This window comes from Nerophis ophidion, linkage group LG06 (genome assembly GCF_033978795.1).
Source record: "Nerophis ophidion isolate RoL-2023_Sa linkage group LG06, RoL_Noph_v1.0, whole genome shotgun sequence".
Classification (NCBI taxonomy): Eukaryota; Metazoa; Chordata; class Actinopteri; order Syngnathiformes; family Syngnathidae; genus Nerophis; species Nerophis ophidion.
Window position 1 is genome coordinate 52,737,469 of NC_084616.1, and position 23,004 is coordinate 52,760,472.

Here is a 23,004-nt window from a genome sequence, read left to right on the forward strand (position 1 = left end):
AATATATATTTTAGTTGTAATACATTTGCAAAAAATACAAATTAAAATACCTTTTCACATTGTCAATATGGGGTATTTCGTGTAGAAAAAAAAAATTACTCCATTTTGGAATAACGCTGGAATATAACAAAATGAGAAAACATTGTACCGCTGTAAATACTTTCCGAATGCACTGGGATACAGTTCCATTTTTGGGGGGGTTAGCAATCAGCTTATGTAATAGGCACCTTTGTAATATCTTGGGAAATCAGCTTGTGTGTCAGCCCTCGTTGAATATTTGGGACTGCAACCAAATTAACATGAAGGGACTTTTAGCTACTGTTCTATTTTCATGATGACTCTGAATTTCCTTATTTACTGCCTCAGTATGACTGCGACAATTTTTCGTTGTCGAAAATGATCATTAATTACATTTAAAGCCAATTTTGTTAGAATAACTATTTTGATTTTAGGTAACCATTGTTCTTTATTACATTCTCAGAAGATCTGACCAGGTCAAATATGGGATCTTCTAGCGACTATGAAAAAACTATCCAGCGCTTGAATGATGAGCTTAGAGATGCACAGGACCGGGCCAATACAGAGAGGCACAAATGCATGGAGCTAGAAGGTAACACTGATGATTAATAAGAATCATTATTTTTTTCTTTTCAGTCTACTTGCTCAATGTGTACACTTTCATAAAGATGATCACAATGAAATCCATTTAATGTTTTGTAGGTCTTCTGAATAAAGAGAGAAAAGACAATAAACAACAATCTGATGAATCTGCGAAACAGATCAAACTTCTTCAAGGTATAGATAATGTGATTTGGAGGTTGTTAAAGCTGGGGTACCTAAGTTATATTCTTTAACAAAAGAAATCATATTAGCATCGTAAAATTCAATCAATTTTTATTTATATAGCCCTAAATCACAAGAGTCTCAAAGGGCTGCACAAACCACAACGACATTCTCGGTAGAGCCCACATAAGAACAAGGAGAAGCTCACACCCAATGGGACGTCGGTGACAGTAACAATGATGACTATGAGAAACCTTGGAGAGGACTGCACGTGTGGGCAACACCCCCCCATCCAGCTGACTACAATCCGGCGTGTTGGTCAGCTTTAGGGGCATGTAGAGTTGGGTGTCATCAGCATAACAGTGAAAGCTAACACCGTATTTGCGTATGTCACCTAGCAGCAGCATGTAGATGCTGAAGAGTGCAGGGCTAAGGACTGAACCCTGGGGAACTCCACACGTTACCTTAACATAGTCCGAGGTCACATTGTTATGGGAGACGCACTGTTTCCTGTCAGTAAGATACGAGTTAAACCAAGACAGGGCTAAGTATGACATACCATTTCGGGTTTTGATACGCTCTAATAAAATATTATGATCAACGGTATCGAAAGCAGGGCTAAGATCGAGGAGCAGCAACATAAATGACGCATCAGAATCCATCGTTAGCAGTAGATCATTAGTCATTTTTGCGGGGGCTGTCTCCGTAGAGTGATTTGCCCTGAAACCGGATTGAAAGGTTTCACATAGATTGTTAGACACTAAGTGTTCATTTAGCTGCTCCGCAACAATTTTTTTCGAGGATTTTCGAAATAAAGGGATGGCGAGACACCGGTCGGTAGTTTACTATGAGGTCAGGATCGAGGTTAAGTCTTTTGAGGAGAGGATGAATAACCGCTTTTTTGAATGCTAGGGGAACAGTGCCAGAGGAAAGAGATAAGTTTATAATATGTAGCACTGATGGACCTAATAATACAAAGAGCTCCTTGATAAGTTTCCCAGGAAGTGGGTCAAGTAAACATGTTGTTTGTTTTATTCCATTTACACGTTGTAACAATTCTTCTAATTTTATTTCATCAAAAAGAGAGAAACTATTTTAGAGGGCAGTACCCGCCGTATATACAGTCGTATCTGTGTTAATAGAACCCAGTTGTAGCTGGGACGCATTGTCTTTAATCTCCTTTCTAATGAGTTAAATTTTCTTATTAAAGAAATTCATAAAGTCATCTGCCGAGTGGGTGGAGCTACTGGAAGGAGTCCCTTGTTGGGTTAGCGATGCTACTGTACTAAACAAAAAAATTAGGATAGTTTTTATTAAGGCGGATGAGATTTGAGTAATATTTAGCTTTAGCTAAGGTAAGCATGCGTTTATACATTATTAAACTATCACTCCATGCTTGATAGAAAACCTCAAGTTTAGTCGCGTGCCATTTGCGTTCCAGCTTTCTACATGATAATTTATGAGCTGTAGTTACTTCTGCAAACCATGGGGTACGCCTTTTTGGAGCCGTTTTTAACTTCAGCGGTGCTATACTATTATTGGTTTCGCGCAGGGCCTGGTTAAAGTTGTTAGTGAGGCCTTGGAGAGGACTGCACGTGTGGGTAACACCCCCCCCCCCCCTCCAGCTGACTACAATCCGGCGTGTTGGTCAGCTTTAGGGGCATGTAGAGTTGGGTGTCATCAGCATAAGAGTGAAAGCTAACACAGTATTTGCGTATGATGCTACCTTGCCGTGGTAGAGGAGTTTGCGTGTCCCAATGATCCTAGGAGCTATGTTGTCTGGGGGCTTTCATGCCCCCTGGTAGGGTCTCCCAAGACAAACAGGTCCTAGGTGAGTGATCAGACAAAGAGCAGCTCAAAGACTTCTATGGAATTACAACAAAATGAACTCAGATTTCCCTCGCCCGGACGCGGGTCACCGGGGCCCCGCTCTGGAGCCAGGCCCGGAGTTGGGGCACGATGGCGAGCACCTGGTGGCCGGGCCTGTCCCCATGGGGCCCGGCCGGGCACAGCCCGAAGAGGCAACGTGGGTCATCCCTCCAATGGGCTCACCAGTCATAGGAGGGGCCATAGAGGTCGGGTGCATTGTGAGCTGGGCGGCAGCCGAAGGCAGGGCACTTGGCGGTCCGATACTCGGCTACAGAAGCTGGCTCTTGGGACGTGGAACGTCACCTCACTGGGGGGGAAGGAGCCTGAGCTAGTCCGCGAGGTAGAGAAGTTCCGGCTGGATATAGTCGGACTCACCTCGACGCACAGCAAGGACTCTGGAACCAGTTCTCTCGAGAGGGACTGGACCCTCTTCCACTCTGGCGTTGCCGGCAGTGAGAGGCGACGGGCTGGGGTGGCAATTCTCGTTGCCCCCCGGCTCAAAGCCTGCACGTTTGAGTTCAACCCAGTGGACGAGAGCGTAGCTTCCCTTCGCCTTCGGGTGGGGGGACGGGTCCTGACCGTTGTTTGTGCTTACGCACTAAACAGCAGTTCAGAATACCCACCCTTTTTGGGTACACTCGAGGGAGTACTGGAAAGTGCTCCCCCGGGTGATTCCCTTGTCCTACTGGGGGACTTCAACGCTCATGTTGGCAACGACAGTGAAACCTGGAGAGGCGTGATTGGGAAGAATGGTCGCCCGGATCTAAACCCGAGTGGTGTTTTGTTATTGGACTTTTGTGCTCGTCACGGATTGTCCATAACAAACACCATGTTCAAACATAAGGGTGTCCATATGTGCACTTGGCACCAGGACACCCTAGGCCGCAGTTCCATGATCGACTTTGTAGTCGTGTCATCGGATATGCGGCCTTATGTTTTGGACACTCGGGTGAAGAGAGGGGCTTTCTACCGATCACCACCTGGTGGTGAGTTGGCTGCGATGGTGGGGGAGGATGCCGGACAGACCTGGCAGGCCCAAACGCATTGTGAGGGTCTGCTGGGAACGTCTGGCAGAGTCTCCTGTCAGAGAGAGTTTCAATTCACACCTCCGGGAGAACTTTGAACATGTCACGAGGGAGGTGCGGGACATTGAGTCCGAGTGGACCATGTTCCGAACCTCTATTGTCGAGGCGGCTGATTGGAGCTGTGGCCGCAAGGTTGTTGGTGCCTGTCGTGGCGGTAATCCCAGAACCCGTTGGTGGACACCAGCAGTGAGGGATGCCGTCAAGCTGAAGAAGGAGTCCTATCGGGTTCTTTTGGATCATAGGACTCCTGGAGGCAGTGGACGGGTACCGACGGGCCAAGCGGTGTGCAGCTTTAGCGGTCGCGGAGGCAAAAACTCGGACATGGGAAGAATTCGGGGAAGCCATGGAAAACGACTCCCGGACGGCTTCGAAGCGATTCTGGACCACCATACGCCGCCTCAGGAAGGGGGAAGCAGTGCACTATCAACACCGTGTACGGTGCGGATGGTGTTCTGCTGACTTCGACTGCGGATGTTGTGGATCGGTGGAGGGAATACTTCGAAGACCTCCTCAATCCCACCAACACGTCTTCCTTTGAGGAAGCGGTGCCTGGGGAATCTGTGGTGGACTCTCCTATTTCTGGGGCTGAGGTCGCTGATTTAGTTAAAAAGCTCCTCGGCGGCAAGGCGCCGGGGGTGGATGAGACCCGCCCTGAGTTCCTTAAGGCTCTGGATGCTGTGGGGCTGTCTTGGTTGACAAGACTCTGCAGCATCGCGTGGACATCTGGGGCGGTACCTCTGGATTGGCAGACCGGGGTGGTGGTCCCTCTCTTTAAGAAGGGGGACCGGAGGGTGTGTTCCAACTATCATGGGATCACACTCCTCAGCCTTCCCGGTAAGGTTTACTCAGGTGTACTGGAGAGGAGGCTTCGCCGGATAGTCGAACCTCGGATTCAGGAGGAACAGTGTAGTTTTCGTCCTGGTCGTGGAACTGTGGACCAGCTCTATACTCTCGGCAGGGTTTTTGAGGGTGCATGGGAGTTTGCCCAACCAGTCTACATGTGCTTTGTGGACTTGGAGAAGGCATTCGACCGTGTCCCTCGGGAAGTCCTGTGGGGAGTGCTCAGAGAGTATGGGGTACCGGACTATTTTATTGTGGCAGTCCGCTCCCTGTATAATCAGTGTCAGAGCTTGGTCCGCATTGCTGGCAGTAAGTCGGACACGTTTCCAGTGAGGGTTGGACTCCGCCAAGGCTGTCCTTTGTCACCGATTCTGTTCATAACTTTTATGGACAGAATTTCTAGGCGCAGCCAAGGCGTTGAGGGGATCCGGTTTGGTGGCCACGGGATTAGGTCTCTGCTTTTTGCAGATGATGTAGTCCTGATGGCTTCATCTGGCCGGGATCTTCAGCTCTCACTGGATCGGTCCGCAGCCGAGTGTGAAGCGACCGGAATGAGAATCAGCACCTCCAAGTCCGAGTCCATGGTTCTCGCCCGGAAAAGGGTGGAGTGCCATCTCCGGGTTGGGGAGGAGACCCTGCCCCAAGTGGAGGAGTTGAAGTACCTAGGAGTCTTGTTCACAAGTGGGGGAAGAGTGGATCGTGGGATCGACAGGCGGATCGGTGCGGCGTCTTCAGTAATGCGGACGTTGTATCGATCCGTTGTGGTGAAGAAGGAGCTGAGCCGTAAGGCAAAGCTCTCAATTTACCGGTCGATCTACGTTCCCATCCTCACCTATGGTCATGACCGAAAGGATAAGATCACGGGTGCAAGCGGCCGAAATGAGTTTCCTCCGCTGGGTGGCGGGGCTCTCCCTTAGAGATAGGGTGAGAAGCTCTGCCATCCGGGAGGAGCTCAACGTAAAGCCGCTGCTCCTCCACATCGAGAGGAGCCAGATGAGGCGGTTCGGGCATCTGGTCAGGATGCCACCCGAACGCCTCCCTAAGGAGGTGTTTAGGGCACGTCCAGCTGGTAGGAGGCCACGGGGAAGACCCAGGACACATTGGGAAGACTATGTCTCCCGGCTGGCCTGGGAACGCCTCGGGATCCCCCGGGAAGAGCTAGACGAAGTGGCTGGAGATAGGGAAGTCTGGGTTTCCCTGCTTAGGCTGCTGCCCCCGCGACCTGACCTCGGATAAGCGGAAGATGATGGATGGATGGATGGATGGATGATCAGACATTACTTTAGTATACTGGAGTATCAAAACTTTGGAAACGGTGATACCCCTGACAAGCACTACGTCTATCGTATTACCGTTGCAATGCGTGGATTCATTTATTATTCGTGTAAGACCACAGCTATCAATTATAGTCTGGAGTGCCACGCACGGAGGGTCCGATGGGATATTCATATGGATATCAAAGTCCCCATTTATAAGTATATTATCGGCGTGCATCACTAGATCAGCAACAAACTCTGAGAATTCACTGATAAAGTCCGAATAGGGCCCTGGGGGGCGGTAGATAACAGCCAGGTATAGAGGCAGCAATGTGACAGACCTCATAGTAAGCACCTCAAACAATTTATATTTATTATTTAGGTTAGGACTAAGGTTAGCAAGCCAGGTTTGCCCCAGAAAGAGGGCCAACTATCAATATACGTTAGTCCCTGTTGTCTACTGAAGCTAGCCAGCCACTTTTTAAGCGAGACTAATCTGCTATATCTCTCATCATTGCCTCTCGCAGGAAGGGGGCCAGAGACAATTACTCGATGCCTGGACATCTTTCTAGCGAGATCACAAGTCCTGGCTATGTTTCTCTTTGTAATCTCTGACTGTCTCATCCTAGCGTCATTGGAGCCAACGTGTATAACTATGTTCGCATAATTAGTGGTGCGATTAGCCTGTCGTACGTGTTTACTAGGCCTGTTGCAAGTTAGCTCCCTAAGATTAGCTTCAATGTCAGGTGCTGCGGCCCCGGGAATACACTTAATTGTGGCTGGTTTGCTAAGCTTTATGTTTCGGGTGATGGAGTCCCCTATGACTAAAGTGTGGTGCTCGGCAGACTGGGGTGTAGGACTAGCTAAAGGGCTAAATCTGTTATGCGTCTCAACCGGTACACCGTCTCATGTAGGCCGCTTAGGGCTGCTACAGGCTGGGCTAGTTAGCTCGCTACAGCTAACTCTAACTGGCGGACACGGCTCTCTAGCAGAGCCAACCTATCCATGAGTAAGGTGCACGAAGTGCAGGAAGCCATACTCACAGTACTTTCTGTCACCGCGTGGAGTGCCAGCTGTCTTCAGGGAAGTGGTACAGTAATCGTAATGGTGAGCATTTCTGCAAAAAAATCGTACGTCTGTGTGCTGTTTGTGCCTTATAGTTAAGTATTTTAGTAAATATAACCACAGAAGACATATTAATTTGTCTTCCTAGCAGTCAACCCATCCAGATCCAATCCCAGGATTTAGAGAAAGGAGGGGTGAGCAGAGCCCATTAGGGAGCCTGCGCATTACTCACGATTGCCTTTTCCTGCATATACCGCAAAAAAAAAAAAAAATAGAGGAAATCAGAGGAAGAAAAGAAAGACGCTGTACATAAAAAAAAAAACAAAGAATAGATAAAACTCAAATAAATATTGGTCTGGTGTATTTAAGATGGAGTGTATTGCGGACCAATCTAGTACTAAGTTTGGACGCGCAAGTGACTGTTTTCCTTCTACAAAGGTAATTTAATGTTCCATTTTCCGATATTTTTTGTTTATCATTTTGCATGGCAACGTGTGTTACCGATAGTCTGCAATAAAATACGAACTAGAGAGTCCTTAGATGCAACTTCAGACTGTTAAGAAAAAAAGGGGGCACGCACAGCTCTCGTGGGCATTTTTGTGCATTTCCAAAGAGGAGGAGACTGGGAGGAACTATTAGCAAGGTGCGCAGAGTGCGGGGCAGGATTTACCGTTTGAATTCTGCCTGGTGGTGACACAAGATTCAAGTACCCCAGCTTTAAGGAGCTGAGTTGAAATTCTTGTATTAATTAAATTTTTGCACATGCTGTATATTGCCACCACCAATGTATGTAATGTTAACTATGCTGTGGACAGGCCAGCTACGGCAGCTCCAAGATGAAATGGGTGTCATCAAAGAGCAGACCAACATCTCCTCCAGTTTACATGAGGAGCTACAAAGTGCACAAGTTGAGGTAAAGTCACTGAAACGCAACCTGGAGGCAGCCAATGCAGAACGAGACCGTGACGTCGGCACAATCGAGTTCAGCCTGGCAACCGTCACCAAGGACCTGGACAAGTGGCGTCAGACTGCCAGCACATACGAACGTAAGATTGAGGACTTGCAGCAGGATCTCCAGCAGCAGGGCAAGCAATGGCAGAAAACTGCAGAAATACAAGGTACTAACGTTATAAAATAAACCGAATCTTGGTAATGAATAGTAATAGCAATATATTTTTTAATGTGAAGCATAGATATTAAGTTACCCAATGTTGAAATCTGTATGTACACTTTTACTGAAATAATCCATCCACCTCACAGGAAACACGCCTGGTTGATCTGTACAGAGCATGACTATTACACAGGGCTGTCTTAGAACATTTGTAAGGAATTAGTGTTCAGAAATGTTCTCCTGAGCTTTTCCTTCATAATGCTTTTTAGCTTTGTGCTGAAGAATTAGGCCCAATATTTAATAGCCATCACATGCAACCCCAAAATAAATATCACAGCACAGACATATCTGATATAACAGCCTCATCTCTCATTAGGGCTTTGAGTGTCAGTTTATGGTGTCCAATAATCACTCTCTTAAATCATGAAATATTATTTGTGAGAAAATATAGGTTTTGTAAAATAATTAATTATTTGTTATTTTTATTTTTAAGCCAATGAGCTACAGTCCATGCAGATGGAATGTAACAGCCTTCAGAAGGAGTGTTTTGGTCTGCGATCTGAAAAGCAGGAAATGGTGAACAAGCATCAGAAAGAAAAGAGCAGTCTGCAAAGTGAATACACCTCTCTCATGGCAAAGGAAGAGGAACTCCTTAAGACTCATCAGAAAGAGAAGGGCAACTTGCAGAAAGAAAATGCAGCACTGCGTGCCAAAAATGAGGCAATGCGACAGAAAGAGCAACAACTGGAGAAAGACCTTCTCAGGTCAGTGCATTGGGGAACATTTTGTGGATGTTTTTTTTATAGTAAAATCCTGTTTACTTTTGCTGTACACAAACACAGATGTGCATTCTACATCATCTTCCTACATTACTGGGACTTATTGATAAGATGAACAATTCCACAGTTTTTAATTCTTTTAGTGAACCTGACCTTTGTGTTGAGGTTGAAAATGTCCAACATTGTCAAACAATGAGAACATTTGAAAGGGTATATTTTCAAGCCTTTCATATACAGGACATCTTCTCACTAAGTGCCCAGAATTCACCAACAATGTTTTATCATATGGTCTCATTTCTTTCATATAATCTAATCTACTTAAGAGTGTAGGTACTTGTAAACTATCACTTGTTAAAACTAATTGTTTTGTTCTGCTAGTTCACAAGCCCAGAATGCTGAGCTGAGCAACAGCCTTAAAGTCCTTGAGCAATCCCACCAGGAACTGGAAAAGAAGTTGGTAGCTTTGGAGCTCCAACACCAACAGGATAGCAGCAAACTGCAAACCCAACTGGATGAGGCAGATAGCTGCAGGGAGACACTGCAGAGAGAGGTATTCCAATATGTTATTTTCTGATAGTCATCTAAGTTCATGTCCTAAGGAGTTACAAAATATATGATAAATAGGACGGGGAATCTCAGGGCAATATATTTTTTTAAAGTAATGAATCCAATAAAACAATACCATAATAATGCAATCCAATTCCAAAACCAAACCCAACCCAACAACATTCAGAATAGCAATAAACAGAGCAATTGAGAGGACACACAAAATTGACACAGAACAATCTAAAGTAGTGAGACAAAAATGAATAGTATCAATATTAGTAATAATTTCAACGTAGCAGTGATTAAAAATCCCTCTGACGTTAACATTACAGACATTTATAAAGAATAAGAAGGTGTCACGGTGGCTTACACTTGCATCGCATCTCATAAGCTTGACAACACACTGTGTCCAATTTTCCACAATCAATCATTCAATGTTTATTTATATAGCCCCAAATCACAAATGTCTCAAAGGACTGCACAAATCATTACGACTAAAACATCCTCGGAAGAACCCACAAAAGGGCAAGGAAAACTCACACCCAGTGGGCCTGGGAGAATTCACATCCAGTGGGACGCCAGTGACAATGCTGACTATGAGAAACCTTGGAGAGGACCTCAGATGTGGGCAACCCCCTCCCTCTAGGGGACCGAAAGCAATGGATGTCGAGCGGGTCTAACATGATACTGTGAAAGTTCAATCCATAGTGGCTCCAACACAGCCGCGAGAGTTCAGTTCAAGCGGATCCAAGACAGCAGCGAGAGTCCCCTCCACAGGAAACCATCTCAAGCGGAGGCGGATCAGCAGCGTAGAGATGTCCCCAACCGATACAGGCGAGCGGTCCATCCTGGGTCCCGACGAGCGGTCCATCCTGGGTCTCGACTCTGGACAGCCAGTACTTCATCCATGGTCATCGGACCGGACCCCCTCCACAAGGGAGGGGGGGACATAGGAGAAAGAAAAGAAGCGGCAGATCAACTGGTCTAAAAAGGAGGTCTATTTAAAGGCTAGAGTATACAGATGAGTTTTAAGGTGAGACTTAAATGCTTCTACTGAGGTAGCATCTCGAACTGTTACCGGGAGGGCATTCCAGAGTACTGGAGCCCGAACGGAAAACGCTCTATAGCCCGCAGACTTTTTTTGGGCTCTAGGAATCACTAATAAGCCGGAGTCTTTTGAACGCAGATTTCTTGCCGGGACATACGGTACAATACAATCGGCAAGATAGGCTGGAGCTAGACCGTGTAGTATTTTATACGTAAGTAGTAAAACCTTAAAGTCACATCTTAAGTGCACAGAAAGCCAGTGCAGGTGAGCCAGTACAGGCGTAATATGATCAAACTTTCTTGTTCTTGTCAAAAGTCTAGCAGCCGCATTTTGTACCAACTGTAATATTTTAATGCTAGATATGGGGAGACCCGAAAATAATCTGTTACAGTAATCGAGACGAGACGTAACAAACGCATGGATAATGATCTCGGCGTCTTTAGTGGACAAAATGGAGCGAATTTTAGCGATATTACGGAGATGAAAGAAGGCCGTTTTAGTAACGCTTTTAATGTGTGACTCAAAGGAGAGAGTTGGGTCGAAGATAATACCCAGATTTTTTACAGAGTCACCTTGTTTTATTATTTGGTTGTCAAATGTTAAAGTTGTATTATTAAATAGAGGTCGGTGTCTAGCAGGACCGATAATCAGCATTTCCGTTTTTTTGGCATTAAGTTGCAAAAAGTTAGCGGACATCCATTGTTTAATTTACATTAAGACACGCTTCCAACTGACTACAGTCCGGCGTGTTGGTCAGCTTTAGGGGAATGTAGAGTTGGGTGTCATCAGCATAACAGTGAAAGCTAATACCGTATTTGCGTATGACGTCACCCAGCGGCAGCATGTAGATGCTGAAGAGTACAGGGCCAAGGACCGAACCCTGGGGAACTCCACACGTTACCTTAACATAGTCCGAGGTCACACTGTTATGGGAGACGCACTGCATCCTATCAGTAAGATAAGAGTTAAACCATGACAGGGCTGAGTCTGACATACCAATTCGTGTTTTGATATGCTCTAATAAAATATTATGATCGACGGTATCGAAAGCAGCGCTAAGATCGAGGAGCAGCAACATAGATGACGCATCAGAGTCCATCGTTAGCAATAGATCATTAGTCAATTTTGCGAGGGCTGTCTCAGTCGAGTGATTTGCCCTGAAACCGGATTGAAAGGTTTCACATAGATTGTTAAACGCTAAGTGTTCATTTAGCTGCTCTGCAACAATTTTTTCGAGGATTTTCGAAATAAAGGGAAGGTGAGACACCGGTCGGAAGTTTACCATGAGGTCAGGATCGAGGTTAGGTCTTTTAAGGAGAGGATGAATAACCGCTTTTTTGAATGCAAGGGGAACAGTGCCCGAGGAAAGTGATAAGTTTATAATATTTAGCACTGATGGACCTAATAATACAAAAAGCTCCTTGATAAGTTTCCCAGGAAGTGGGTCGAGTAAACATGTTGTTTGTTTTATTCCATTTACACGTTGTAACAATCCTTCTAATGTTATTTCATCAAAACGAGATAAACTATTTTGGATATTTGCAGTATCCGCCGTATATACAGTCGCATCTGTGTTACTATAACCCCGTTGTAGCTGGGACGCATTGTCTTTAATCTCCTTTCTAATAAGTTCAATTTTCTTATTATAGAACTTCATAAAGGCATCTGCCGAATGGGTGGAGCTACTGGAAGGAGTCCCTTGTTGGGTTAGCGATGCTACTGTACTAAACAAAAATTTTGGATCGTTTTTATTAATGCGAATGAGATTTGAGTAATAATTTGTTTTAGCTAAGATAAAAGATAAAATAAGTCATATTTTTTGTCATTTAATCGTTAAAACAAATTGAAATAACGGATCCTCAATTCTAATATATATGACTCAATATTCTCTAAACCAGGGGTCTCAGACATGCGGCTCGCGAGACGTTATTTTGCGGGCCCCACCTTAGTATAAAAGTTTAATGTTATTGCGGCCCGCGAGTTTTAAATCAATGGCGCTAGACAGTGTTGTGTGCGGAGCTGAAGGAATCTACCAATCACGATGTGGTATATCGCTCTCGACAGTATATGGCTCTCGACAATAATGGGGGCGTACCGTGATGGCACAGCTTTTAGCGTCCTCTACAACCTGTCGTTGAGCCCGCTTTTTCTTCATTCAAACAGCGTGCCGGCACAGTCACATGATACATGCGGCTTCTACATATACACGGAAATGATTGCAAGACTGACTTGATCAACATCCATTCATGTCACACTTAAGGTGGTTGTATAAACAACTTTAACACTGTTACAAATATGCGCCACACTGTAAAACCCATACCAAACAAGAATGACAAACACATTTCGGGAGAACATCCGCACCGTAACACAACATAAACATAACAGAAAAATACCCAGAATCCTTTGCAGCCCCAACTCTTCCGGGCTACAATATACACCCCACAACCCCTAAACCCCGCCCAACTCAACCCCGGATAACACTCCGGGAACCGTCACTTTTTTGCGCTCGCGATCCCGGTACTTTCCGCTGACCGCCCTATTGCTGTAGGGAGGAAAAGCGGAACGACACACATTGCGTAAATAACATTATTCTCCGTGCGTCAGCTAAATACAAATACATTCCACAACCCCAAACATGTATTTTTGAAAGCCTGCGGTAAAGAGAAAGGTTAGTGATGAGCAAAGACAATTCCAGGAAAAGTCGGGGATGCAATATTCCTTTGTTGAGCACAGAGGCACCCCGACGTGTCTTATTTGCACAGAGAAAGTTGCGGTGTACAAGGAATACAATTTGAAATGTCATTATACAACTAGACATGCTGAGGAGTATGCAAAATACCAGGGAATTGAGAGACTGAACCAGGTTGCACATTTTAAAAGCAGTCTACTGAGGCAACAAGATTTCTTCAAGAAAGCAACCGAAAAAAGCGATGCAGCAGTCAAAGCTAGCTACATGGTGAGGGAGATGGTTGCTAGGGCGGGAAAGCCATTCATCCATCCATCCATCCATTTCTACCGCTTATTCCCTTTCGGGGTCGCGGGGGGCGCTGGCGCCTATCTCAGCTACAATCGGGCGGAAGGCGGTGTACACCCTGGACAAGTCGCCACCTCATCGCAGGGCCAAAAATGCCATTCAAAGAAGGTGAATTCATTAAAAAGTGCATGTTAGATTTTTTTTTAAAGAAATTTTTTCTTGCGGCCCAGCCTTACACAGTTTCTGCATCCACTGGCCCCCAGGTAAATTTAGTCTGGAGACTCCTGATCTAAACTAAATGCAGTTTTTTTCTACTGATGTCATCTCCATAGCTTGTGTATACCTTTCAGAATGTGTAGGACTATCAACATATATCCATTTTTTTAATATTACCCATTTTGTTATTATGCATATTGAAAGAAATGCGTTTTTACTCTTTGATGACACGTTGCTAAATTGATGGAGATCCCTAAGAATACAAGTTTGCAGTGTTGTTGGGATATTTATACTAAGGAATGTGATTGTTTCTTTTGTTGTTTTTAACCAAAACTCTTTTCTTCTCTGACATTTCCATAATAAATGAACAAGAGTTGCCTCAGCTGCCCGACACTTCATACATAACTTGCTATCTACTACACCAATTTTAAACAGCTGAGAAGAAGTGAAATACAATCTATTCAAGATCTTAAATTGAGTAAGCTTATCTTTAATGCTTCTAAAGGTTTTATTGGCATTTTTCCAAATATCATTCCATGATATGTCTCTTTCATCTAAAATGTTTAAGTCCATCATCCATTTCCGAACACAATCATCATTTGAATTTGTAATACGGTGTTCATTTATAATTCCATAAAATAGTTTGATTAATTTCTTAATTGTATCTTGATTAAAATGTGCATCTTCCAGTTCATGGCTATGTAAAGACAGACTTTCAGAGGATATGCATTTATTTACAGCGTGTTTTAAAGTGATACAATTTAAAAAATCATTTCTGGGTACATTATATTGATCAACTAAATCATTGAACGGTTTAAAATATTTTTTATTAATAGTATAATGAGGTTTAGTAATACCTCTGTCTTTCCATGTTGTCCATTTAACCACCTTTTTATTGATTATGATATTTGGATTGTACCAAAGCGGTTAATTTACAGATTGGGTTGATTCCAAGTATTTTCTGACACAGTTTTAGAATTTTAGAGGTGGCTTCTATAGGGCTCTGTCTCAATTCATTAGGTTAGTGCAAGTGCCTCACAATACGAAGGTCCTGAGTTCAATCCCGGGCTCGGGATCTTTCTGTTTGGAGTTTGCATGTTCTCCCCGTGACTGTGTGGGTTCCTCCCACCTCCGGCTTCCTCCCACCTCCAAAGATATGCACCTGGTGATAGGTTGATTGGCAACACTAATTTGGCCCTGGTGTGTGACTGTGAGTGTGAATATTGTCTGTCTATCTGTGTTGGCCCTGTGATGAGTTGGCGACTTGTCCAGGGTGTACGCTGCCTTCCGCCTCAATGCAGCAGAGATAGGCTCCAACACCCCCCGCTACCCCAAAAGGGACAAGCAGAAGAAAATTGATTGATGGATGAATGTTTTTAATATAATATAAACTCCCCACATCAATGTCCAAATTCATTAACATATTATTTTCTAAGTTGATCTAGTCCTTATTTGCAGAAGAATGGAATAAGTGGCTTGCTTGTTCACAACCAAAGGAGATATAATAATGTAAGAAGTTGGTTTAATTGTAGTCCTCCTTTATCTTGTGTACAAGACAATCTTAAGTATGAGCATCTGGCTTTCTTTCCACACCATACAAAATGTGATATCATTGTATGTATTTTCTTAAACCAATTTTTAATAGTTAGTAGAGGCATCATTTTTAGTATATAATTAACTGCTGGTAGTATACTCATTTTTAATATGTTCACCCGACCCCAAAGTGATATTTGGATAGGTGACCAGCGTTCCATTTTGTATTCTATCTAATTTTTTAAATGTTTAAGATTCAGATCTCTGCTTGTACAAAGTTTTGGTGTAATATGCAGTCCTGGATTTATGATTTCTGCCTCTTTCCATTTAATTTTGGAATTCTGAACTTGTGATTTATTGCAGTGTTCATTAAGTGGTAATATTTCACATTTGTCCCAGTTTACTTTATACCCTGATAAACAGCCATATTCATTGATGACATCATTGATATAGTGAAGAGAACAGTCAACATGCGACAGGTATAGAATTATGTCGTCACAAAACATCAATAGCTTATCATACTGAGAGCCAATTTTTATACCATGAATATTATTTTCACTTCTTATTTTTGAAGCTAAGGGTTCAATAACCAAATTAAATAATTATCCAGATGCACGACATCCCTGGTTTACTCCTTTTTAACGAAAAAGGTTCTGAAATATGATTATTGGTTTTGACTGATGCCATGGGCCTTGTAGAAAGCATCTTAATCCATTGTATAAAATTATCTCAAAATTCAAATTTATGTAATGTGCAAAACATAAATGACCAGTTTATGCGGTCGAATGCCTTCTCCGCATCAACAGTACATACTGCTGTTGGATAAGGGAGACTTCTCGGATAATTCATAACATTAAACAATTTCCTTGTATTGTCTGAAGATTGTCGACCTTCCATGAAGCCAGTTCAGTCAGTATGAATTAATTTACCTATTACATTTGACAATTGTGTGGCTAAGATTTTTGCCAAAATTTTACCGTCCATATTGGCTAGGGATAAAGGGCGATAATTACTGCTAATCAATAAGTCTTTATCCTTTTTATGTATCAATGAGATATCAGAAAAATTGAAGGTTGGATAAAATAATTGTTTATTAAATGATGATTGGTACATTTGTAATAATAGAGGAGACAAATATTCAATGAATATTTGATAACATTCTGTAGAGGAGCAATCAGTGCCAGGAGATTTATTTTTTGCAAATTGATTTGTAGCTTTTTGAATTTCCATTAATTGTATAGGTTCCTCCAGTGATTTTGTGTCATGCTCTGATAAGGATAGGCGTTATATTGCATTTAAATATGACTGCATAGCTGCTATGCTACAATCTTTCCCAGGCTTATATAGATGTGTATAAAATGTTCTAAATGTTTCATTGATTTGCTTGAGAGCAACAGAAATACTACCATCTGAAAGTTTAAGATTAGATATGATTTCTAGTCATCTGCTTCTTTAATCTTAACGCAAGATTTCCAACGTGTTCGCCGTATTAATGAAACTTTAATTTTGCCCTTTTAATTTTATATTCAACCTTCTGTTTTATCATATAATCATATTCCATTCTTTGTTTGAAAAGTTTGATCCATGATTCCTGATTATATTGATGGACGATGTGTCCTGCAATTGTTTGATTCTTTTCAAATATTCATTTTTTTCAGCACGTGTTTTTTTTATTCTTAAAGCTTGCAATCCTAATACAGTAAGTTCTCCTCTTACACAACACTTAAGTGCTTCCAACTTTGTGGAGATGTCAGAGACAGAATCCTGATTATTTTTAATACAATCTGAAATAAATTCTGTAATTTGCAATTTATTTTCCTCGCTTTCTAATAAAATATGTTCATTTTCCATTGTTTGAATTGGAAAGCGACTGGAGGAAAGCTTACGTTGATTTGAATTGGACTATGATCAGAAATAATTATTCGGTGAATTTTAGCCTGCATGTTTTCTACAATTGCCTAAGGAACAAAGAACATATAAATTCTTGAAAATGACTGATGTCTCTTTGAATAAAAAGTGAAATCCTTCTAATATGGATTTAAGGTTCTCCAAATATCCATTAGGTTAAGAGTTTGTACTAATTTTAGAAGAGAAAAAAATTATTTTGTGGGTTTAACAATCTTACCAGTTTTATCAATATTTGGATTTATTGTTAAATTTAGATCTCCACCCATAATAATATCAGAATCAACATAATCTGCCAATTTGAACTCCATGTCACCAAAGAAAGAAGGTTTATCATCATTGGGTGCATATAAGTTTACCAGTTTGGTATTTTTATTATCTATACGGTAATTAGTAATTATATATCTACCCTCTGGATCTAAATATTTACTATTTACAATATAGTCAATCTTTTTGTTAAACATTATAGCAACACTATATCTTTTGGAGGACAGTCTAACACTATCTCTCCAACCCATCCTTTTTTCAAATATTTTAAATGTTCAGTTTTCAAATGGGTTTCCTGTAGAAAAGCAATATCAGTAGAAAGATTGTTTAAATGCTTCAGAATTTTTCTTTCCTTCACCTGTTCATTTGCACCTTTTACATTCCAAGATATAATTCTCAAACATTTTCCAGTCATTGCAATATTTTATGTTTGGGTTAACTGATTTTCTTCCTTATGTGACCAAAAATGATCAAACATAACATTTAGTAAATATGTCTTCTCAAGAGAACAAATACCCAGAACACCTTGCAGCCCAAACTCTCCCGGGCTACAATATACATCACCTCAACTGACGCAAGTAGGGAGGGTGGGGGGTTGGTGGTAGCGGGAGTGTGTGTATTGTAACCTGGAAGAGTTAGGGCTGCATGGGATTCAGGGTATTTGCTCCGTTGTGTTTATGTTGTGTTACGGTGCGGATGTTCTCCCGAAATGTGTTTGTCATTCTTTTTTGGTGTGAGTTCACAGTCTGGCACATATTTGTAACAGTCCTAAAGTTTTTTTTACGGCCACTCTGTGTGACCTGTGTAGCTGTTGTTTAAATATGTCTTGCAACAGCACACGTGTGAATTACACAGCCAAATGCAACATATGACTGGGCTTGCACGCTGTCTGTGTAGGACGTAGAGGGCGCTAAAGGCAGTGCCAATATGGCACCCCCTGAATACTGTTGATTGGGTAAAAATCAACAGGGATTTCAAGAGAATGCATCCCCTGATATTCAGGGGTCTCCCGGGAAAATTGGGAACATTGGCAAGTATGACGCTGTCAAGCGCCGTTCATATTGAACTCGCGGGCCGCACCAACATTACATTGTCATATCAAAGTGCGGGCCGCAAAATAACGTCTCGTGGGCCGCATTTGGCCCGCATGTTTGAGACCCCTGTTTTAAACCTTGCAAAAGCAGACAAACACTTACCTGGCCCAATCACTTCTTGTGAGTTTAATCATCATGCTCACAACCTTTGCTCCTCCCAATGAGCTTGACTTGGACACAAGGAGTGGCTTCCAAGTGGAATACAATCACTGGTCGGAGCAAATTCATAGTTATGGTGGTCGCAATACTCAGATGATTGAAGTGACAAAACTACAAGTGTTGTGATCAAGGATTAATACTGCTGAGTTCAGAATCAGCCATGCAGAGAGAGCCGTAAGTGAGATCGACTGATACCAATACCAAATGTAATAACTGTAAACATTTTAATTTATTTATGGTGAGTGCTATTGACAGTGTAATAATATTAACACGCTGTTTAAACTGGTTCCATATCCTCTTTTAATACTTATAGTTGTTTGAGCAAAACAAAGTCAATAGGACAAATAACTAAAGAAAAGCAAAAAACAGCATTTACTACATCCATCCATCCATCCATTTTCTGCTGCTTTTCCCATTCGGGGTTGCGGGGGTGCTGGAGCCTATCTCAGCTGCATTCGGGCGGAAGTCGGGGTACACCCTGGACAAGTCGCCACCTCATCGCAGAACCAACACAGATAGACAGACAACATTCACACTCACATTCACACCCCTCCATCCATCCATCCATTTTCTACCGCTTATTCCCTTTAGGGTCGTGAGGGGGGCTGGTGCCTATCTCAGCTACAATCGGGCAGAAGGCAGGGTACACCCTGGACAAGTCGCCAGCTCATCGCAGGGCCTCACATTCACACAACACACTAGTGCCAATTTATGTTGCCAATCAACCTACCATGTCTTTGGAGGTGGGAGGAAGCTGGAGTACCCGGAGGGAACCCACGCTGTCACGAGGAGCACATGCAAATTCCGCACAATATTCATTCAAATCCTTTGTTTTTTGCCCTCAAAGTCATCCTGTATCCAGGGAACATGATAAAAATTAGTAAAAAGATCAACATTTCGATTTAGTCACTCTAGTATTAATTATAAAATTATACTACCTCTGGTATCGATACCACCAATTTATGAATCCATCAACGCCCCCCCCCTTACTTATCTTAACTAATGTGTCATGACAAGGCACACACAACAGTTGTTGTTATATTATTCTGTAGATAGACTCTTTTTATTCTACTTGTCGTCACTGGGTAGCACAAACCTGTTCCCATCATGCCTTGGTGCACATAATGACGTAACTGTTAGTGTAGTGCTAAGCTGTATTTGTTGCGCTAAGTTGTCTCTTGTATGTCTTCCTCCAGCCCACTGTTTGTTAATGTACTCTATTTGATAGTGCGTCTGTGATGGTATGTGTTGTACCATTAGTTTGATTGGTATTTGGTGTAGTAAGTCAGTGTTTCTTATTTCAGATTCAACAAAGTTTTCTCTCCCAGGCAAGCAGAAGTTTATTTGCCGTGATGGAGGTGATGATTATCAACTTAGGAGAGTTTCTCCACACTGTGTATGGAAATTTACCGTTAGCTGCTAGCCGTCTCTGTCAGTTGAGGGATCAAAGGTATATAAGTGTCAGCCATAGGGGATCGACTTGTGTGATCTGCATTGAAAGCCATTATTCAGCAATGACCAACCACGTACTTTTTTGCAAAAATCGGCTGTACTGATCAGTGGCCGATCAATTAGTTCACTCATGTTGTTGGTCCTGCAGTCCTGGGTTCAAATCCAGGCTCGGGATCTTTCTGTGTGGAGTTTGCATGTTCTCCCCGTGAATGCGTGGGTTCCCTCCGGGTACTCCGGCTTCCTCCCACTTCCAAAGACATGCACCTGGGGATAGGTTGATTGGCAACACTAAATTGGCCCTAGTGTGTGAATGTGAGTGTGAATGCTTTCTGTCTATCTGTGTTGGCCCTGCGATGAGGTGGCGACTTGTCCAGGGTGTACCCCGCCTTCCGCCCGATTGTAGCTGAGATAGGCGCCAGCACCCCCCGCGACCCCGAAAGGGAATAAGCGGTAGAAAATGGATGGATGGATGTTGTTTGCTTTTTTCACCTATTCTTCATCTAATCAGAAATAGCTACGAGTGAGTATGAATGGAAAATGATTCTAGCTTAGGGACCATGCTTACACTGTTTGATGATCCAAACAAACGGGCCGTGTGGGTTCTATCGCTGAGTGGCATAGTCCCACAAAGCAGGTAGGTATGTTTCATGGCAGGTTTAGCAGGCTGTATGATCTATTAACTTCTCAAAGGAGGGTCCATGTTTATTATCGAAATACTGAGAATGAGTTTTTTGTTGTTGTTGCATGATTAGCCATTGCGAGGTATTGTAAGCCCCCTTTGCTCTCATCAGCGATGTATTTGCACAAGTAATCTGTCATTCAGGAGAAACCAGTTAAGTTTTCAGAACTCCAGTAAAACCATCACCACCCCCAGTGATCTTTCTAGAACAACCCATAGCAACATTCTGACCAAGTGAAGTCCTTCACATGTCTAATTGTTAGGTTTAACAAAGTTGTTATTGTTGTTATTAATACTGTGTAACATGCTCAAATCAAGATCTAAAACCTGGGAATATGTAAAGTAATTCCGGCACCCTTTTACATGGTTAGATCATTTAGGGCTGGGCCGATAAAACGACATCAATATATATCGCGATAGGCACTTGTGATTTGGTAAGCTAGCCAAACAGGAAGAGGTCGTGAAATGGGAGAGACATACAACAGGTGGACACGCAACATTAACAGTATCAACCATCACTTTTGGTTGCACCATCTCACTGTCAATTTTCTTTACAGAGCGGAATCAATTAAAAATGAGTGCTGCAGAGAGCGAAGAAATATTGGATAAAACAGGAAAAGTCACCTTGACAGTGTGGCAGTTTTGGGGATTTTTTAAAAACGGACCGCAGTACTTCTCCGAGCTCATCTTTTCTTATCAACACGTGTGTTCCCTATTAGGATGTACGGACACAGGTAGAACTAAAGTATTTTTTTAAATAAATTAGTCCAAAAAATGTTAAATAACAATTACTGCACAACATTACTTCTTTGCAATAAACCTGCAAATACGTGTTTTTCTCTCTTTTTTTTTAGTTTCGTTGTCATACTTTGCACTATTTTGTTACACGTTATTAGGCATTTCTTATATATTCCTTTTTTTTCCCTTAAAGAAAAGGGACAAGCAGTAGAAAATGGATTGATGGGATGGGTTATTAATTGTTTATTGTGATTTTAAAATATTTTGTTTACATTGACTGGTTGGTTGTTTCCATGCTTTTACCGGTATCTCATTTAATATTTGCCTTAATAGCTGAGGAAAGTTACATTTGAAGTAAAAATGTTAACATTTTATCTATGTTTCTCCTCGTCCAAATTTCCATGGTCAAAAATATCAATAATTATCGATATTGACCAATATAAAAATCTTATATTATGCAGTTTTCAGCCCAGCTGGAACATCATTCACTTAAAACTGTTGGGTAATTGTTCCTGTATATGAGAAAACATTCAATCATAGCTGGAAGTTGGACTGAGCATTAAGTAGTGTTGTGTTTTAAAGACCAATTAAAAAGGTAAAATATGCACACATTCATTTTAATAAAAACATTTTTTTAAGAAACATATTTTTTCATACACTATAAACAAGCGCTAGAAAATGGATGGATGGATAAAAAAATAATTGCTTTCCAATTGATTCTTTCAAAACGTTACTCATAATTCTTGTTGATGAATTTTACAGTACCGGTGTTAAACGAATTAACAATTAAACAATCTAATGATGCTTACTTTACAGTATGAAGAGACCAAGAGAGAGCTGTCTGACTTAAAGGAAAACTATGAGAAGGCTGAGCAGGAGAAACAGTCACTTGCTAATGAACTAGAGGAGTACAAAGCCAACATGGCAGAACTACAGGACAGAGGAACAACGGTAAGTGTTATTTCATCTTTTTAATTTTTATCATCATTAAAAGGTAAAAAATGTGATTGCAAAGCAAACCATTGCAGTTATTTGTGCTTTTGTGACAACCAAACATGAAAGATATTTTAATTTTGTCAATGTTCTTTGGCCACGAAAGTACTCACTCTGTATTTGTATGATTCATTTAAATCTTAGTACCACTTTTGTCATCTACTTTTTTTTACTGTTGCCGATAACTGTGAGAGACTACTTACCAAACGGTTTATTAATAAAGTGAAGCCCTACTAAAATATCTCCCATTATAGTTGGTTATTTTAATATCACTTCCCTTGTGTAGACGTCCCTAATGCTGCCTGTTCAAGCCTTAGTCATCGGCCTTGTCCTGGCTTTGCTGTTATGGTGCTTCGGTGCATTGTGGTAGAAAGGTACACAAACACATCTGTCATTCTCATCAGTGCATCACTGCATGGCTTTAAACAGGTTTTCTCCAGAATGCCTTCCTTTGGGGAAACAAAATAACAACAATAATGTAGGCAGCAGCAATTTAACCTTTCACATCCTTCAGCTTTAACATCTGCCATCTGTTTGCTTTGTCTGGACTCTAATGCTTAAGATATGTTTCTTCCAGTGAGTTTGGTTGAGAGCATCTCAATCTTGAATACC

General features: G+C 42.1%; 2 protein-coding genes across 4 annotated transcripts in view; both read left to right on the top strand.

Moving 5' to 3' along the window:
- The window catches only part of slmapb (sarcolemma associated protein b), a 37,063-nt gene that overhangs the window by 13,440 nt on the left and 619 nt on the right, over window positions 1-23,004 (top strand). For 2 of the 3 annotated variants that reach the window (XM_061904188.1, XM_061904187.1), the window contains exons 3-9: window positions 482-610; window positions 721-795; window positions 7,714-8,016; window positions 8,503-8,773; window positions 9,167-9,338; window positions 22,216-22,350; window positions 22,679-22,766. In XM_061904188.1, the coding sequence (XP_061760172.1) occupies window positions 482-610; window positions 721-795; window positions 7,714-8,016; window positions 8,503-8,773; window positions 9,167-9,338; window positions 22,216-22,350; window positions 22,679-22,762 (1,169 nt within the window). In that variant the 3' untranslated portion in view covers window positions 22,763-22,766. The remainder of the gene's footprint in view (window positions 1-481; window positions 611-720; window positions 796-7,713; window positions 8,017-8,502; window positions 8,774-9,166; window positions 9,339-22,215; window positions 22,351-22,678; window positions 22,767-23,004) is intronic. The other variant, XM_061904189.1, reaches the window with a different exon arrangement.
- abhd6b (abhydrolase domain containing 6, acylglycerol lipase b) overlaps window positions 1-23,004 on the top strand; it is a 57,456-nt gene that overhangs the window by 13,319 nt on the left and 21,133 nt on the right. The window lies entirely within an intron of this gene.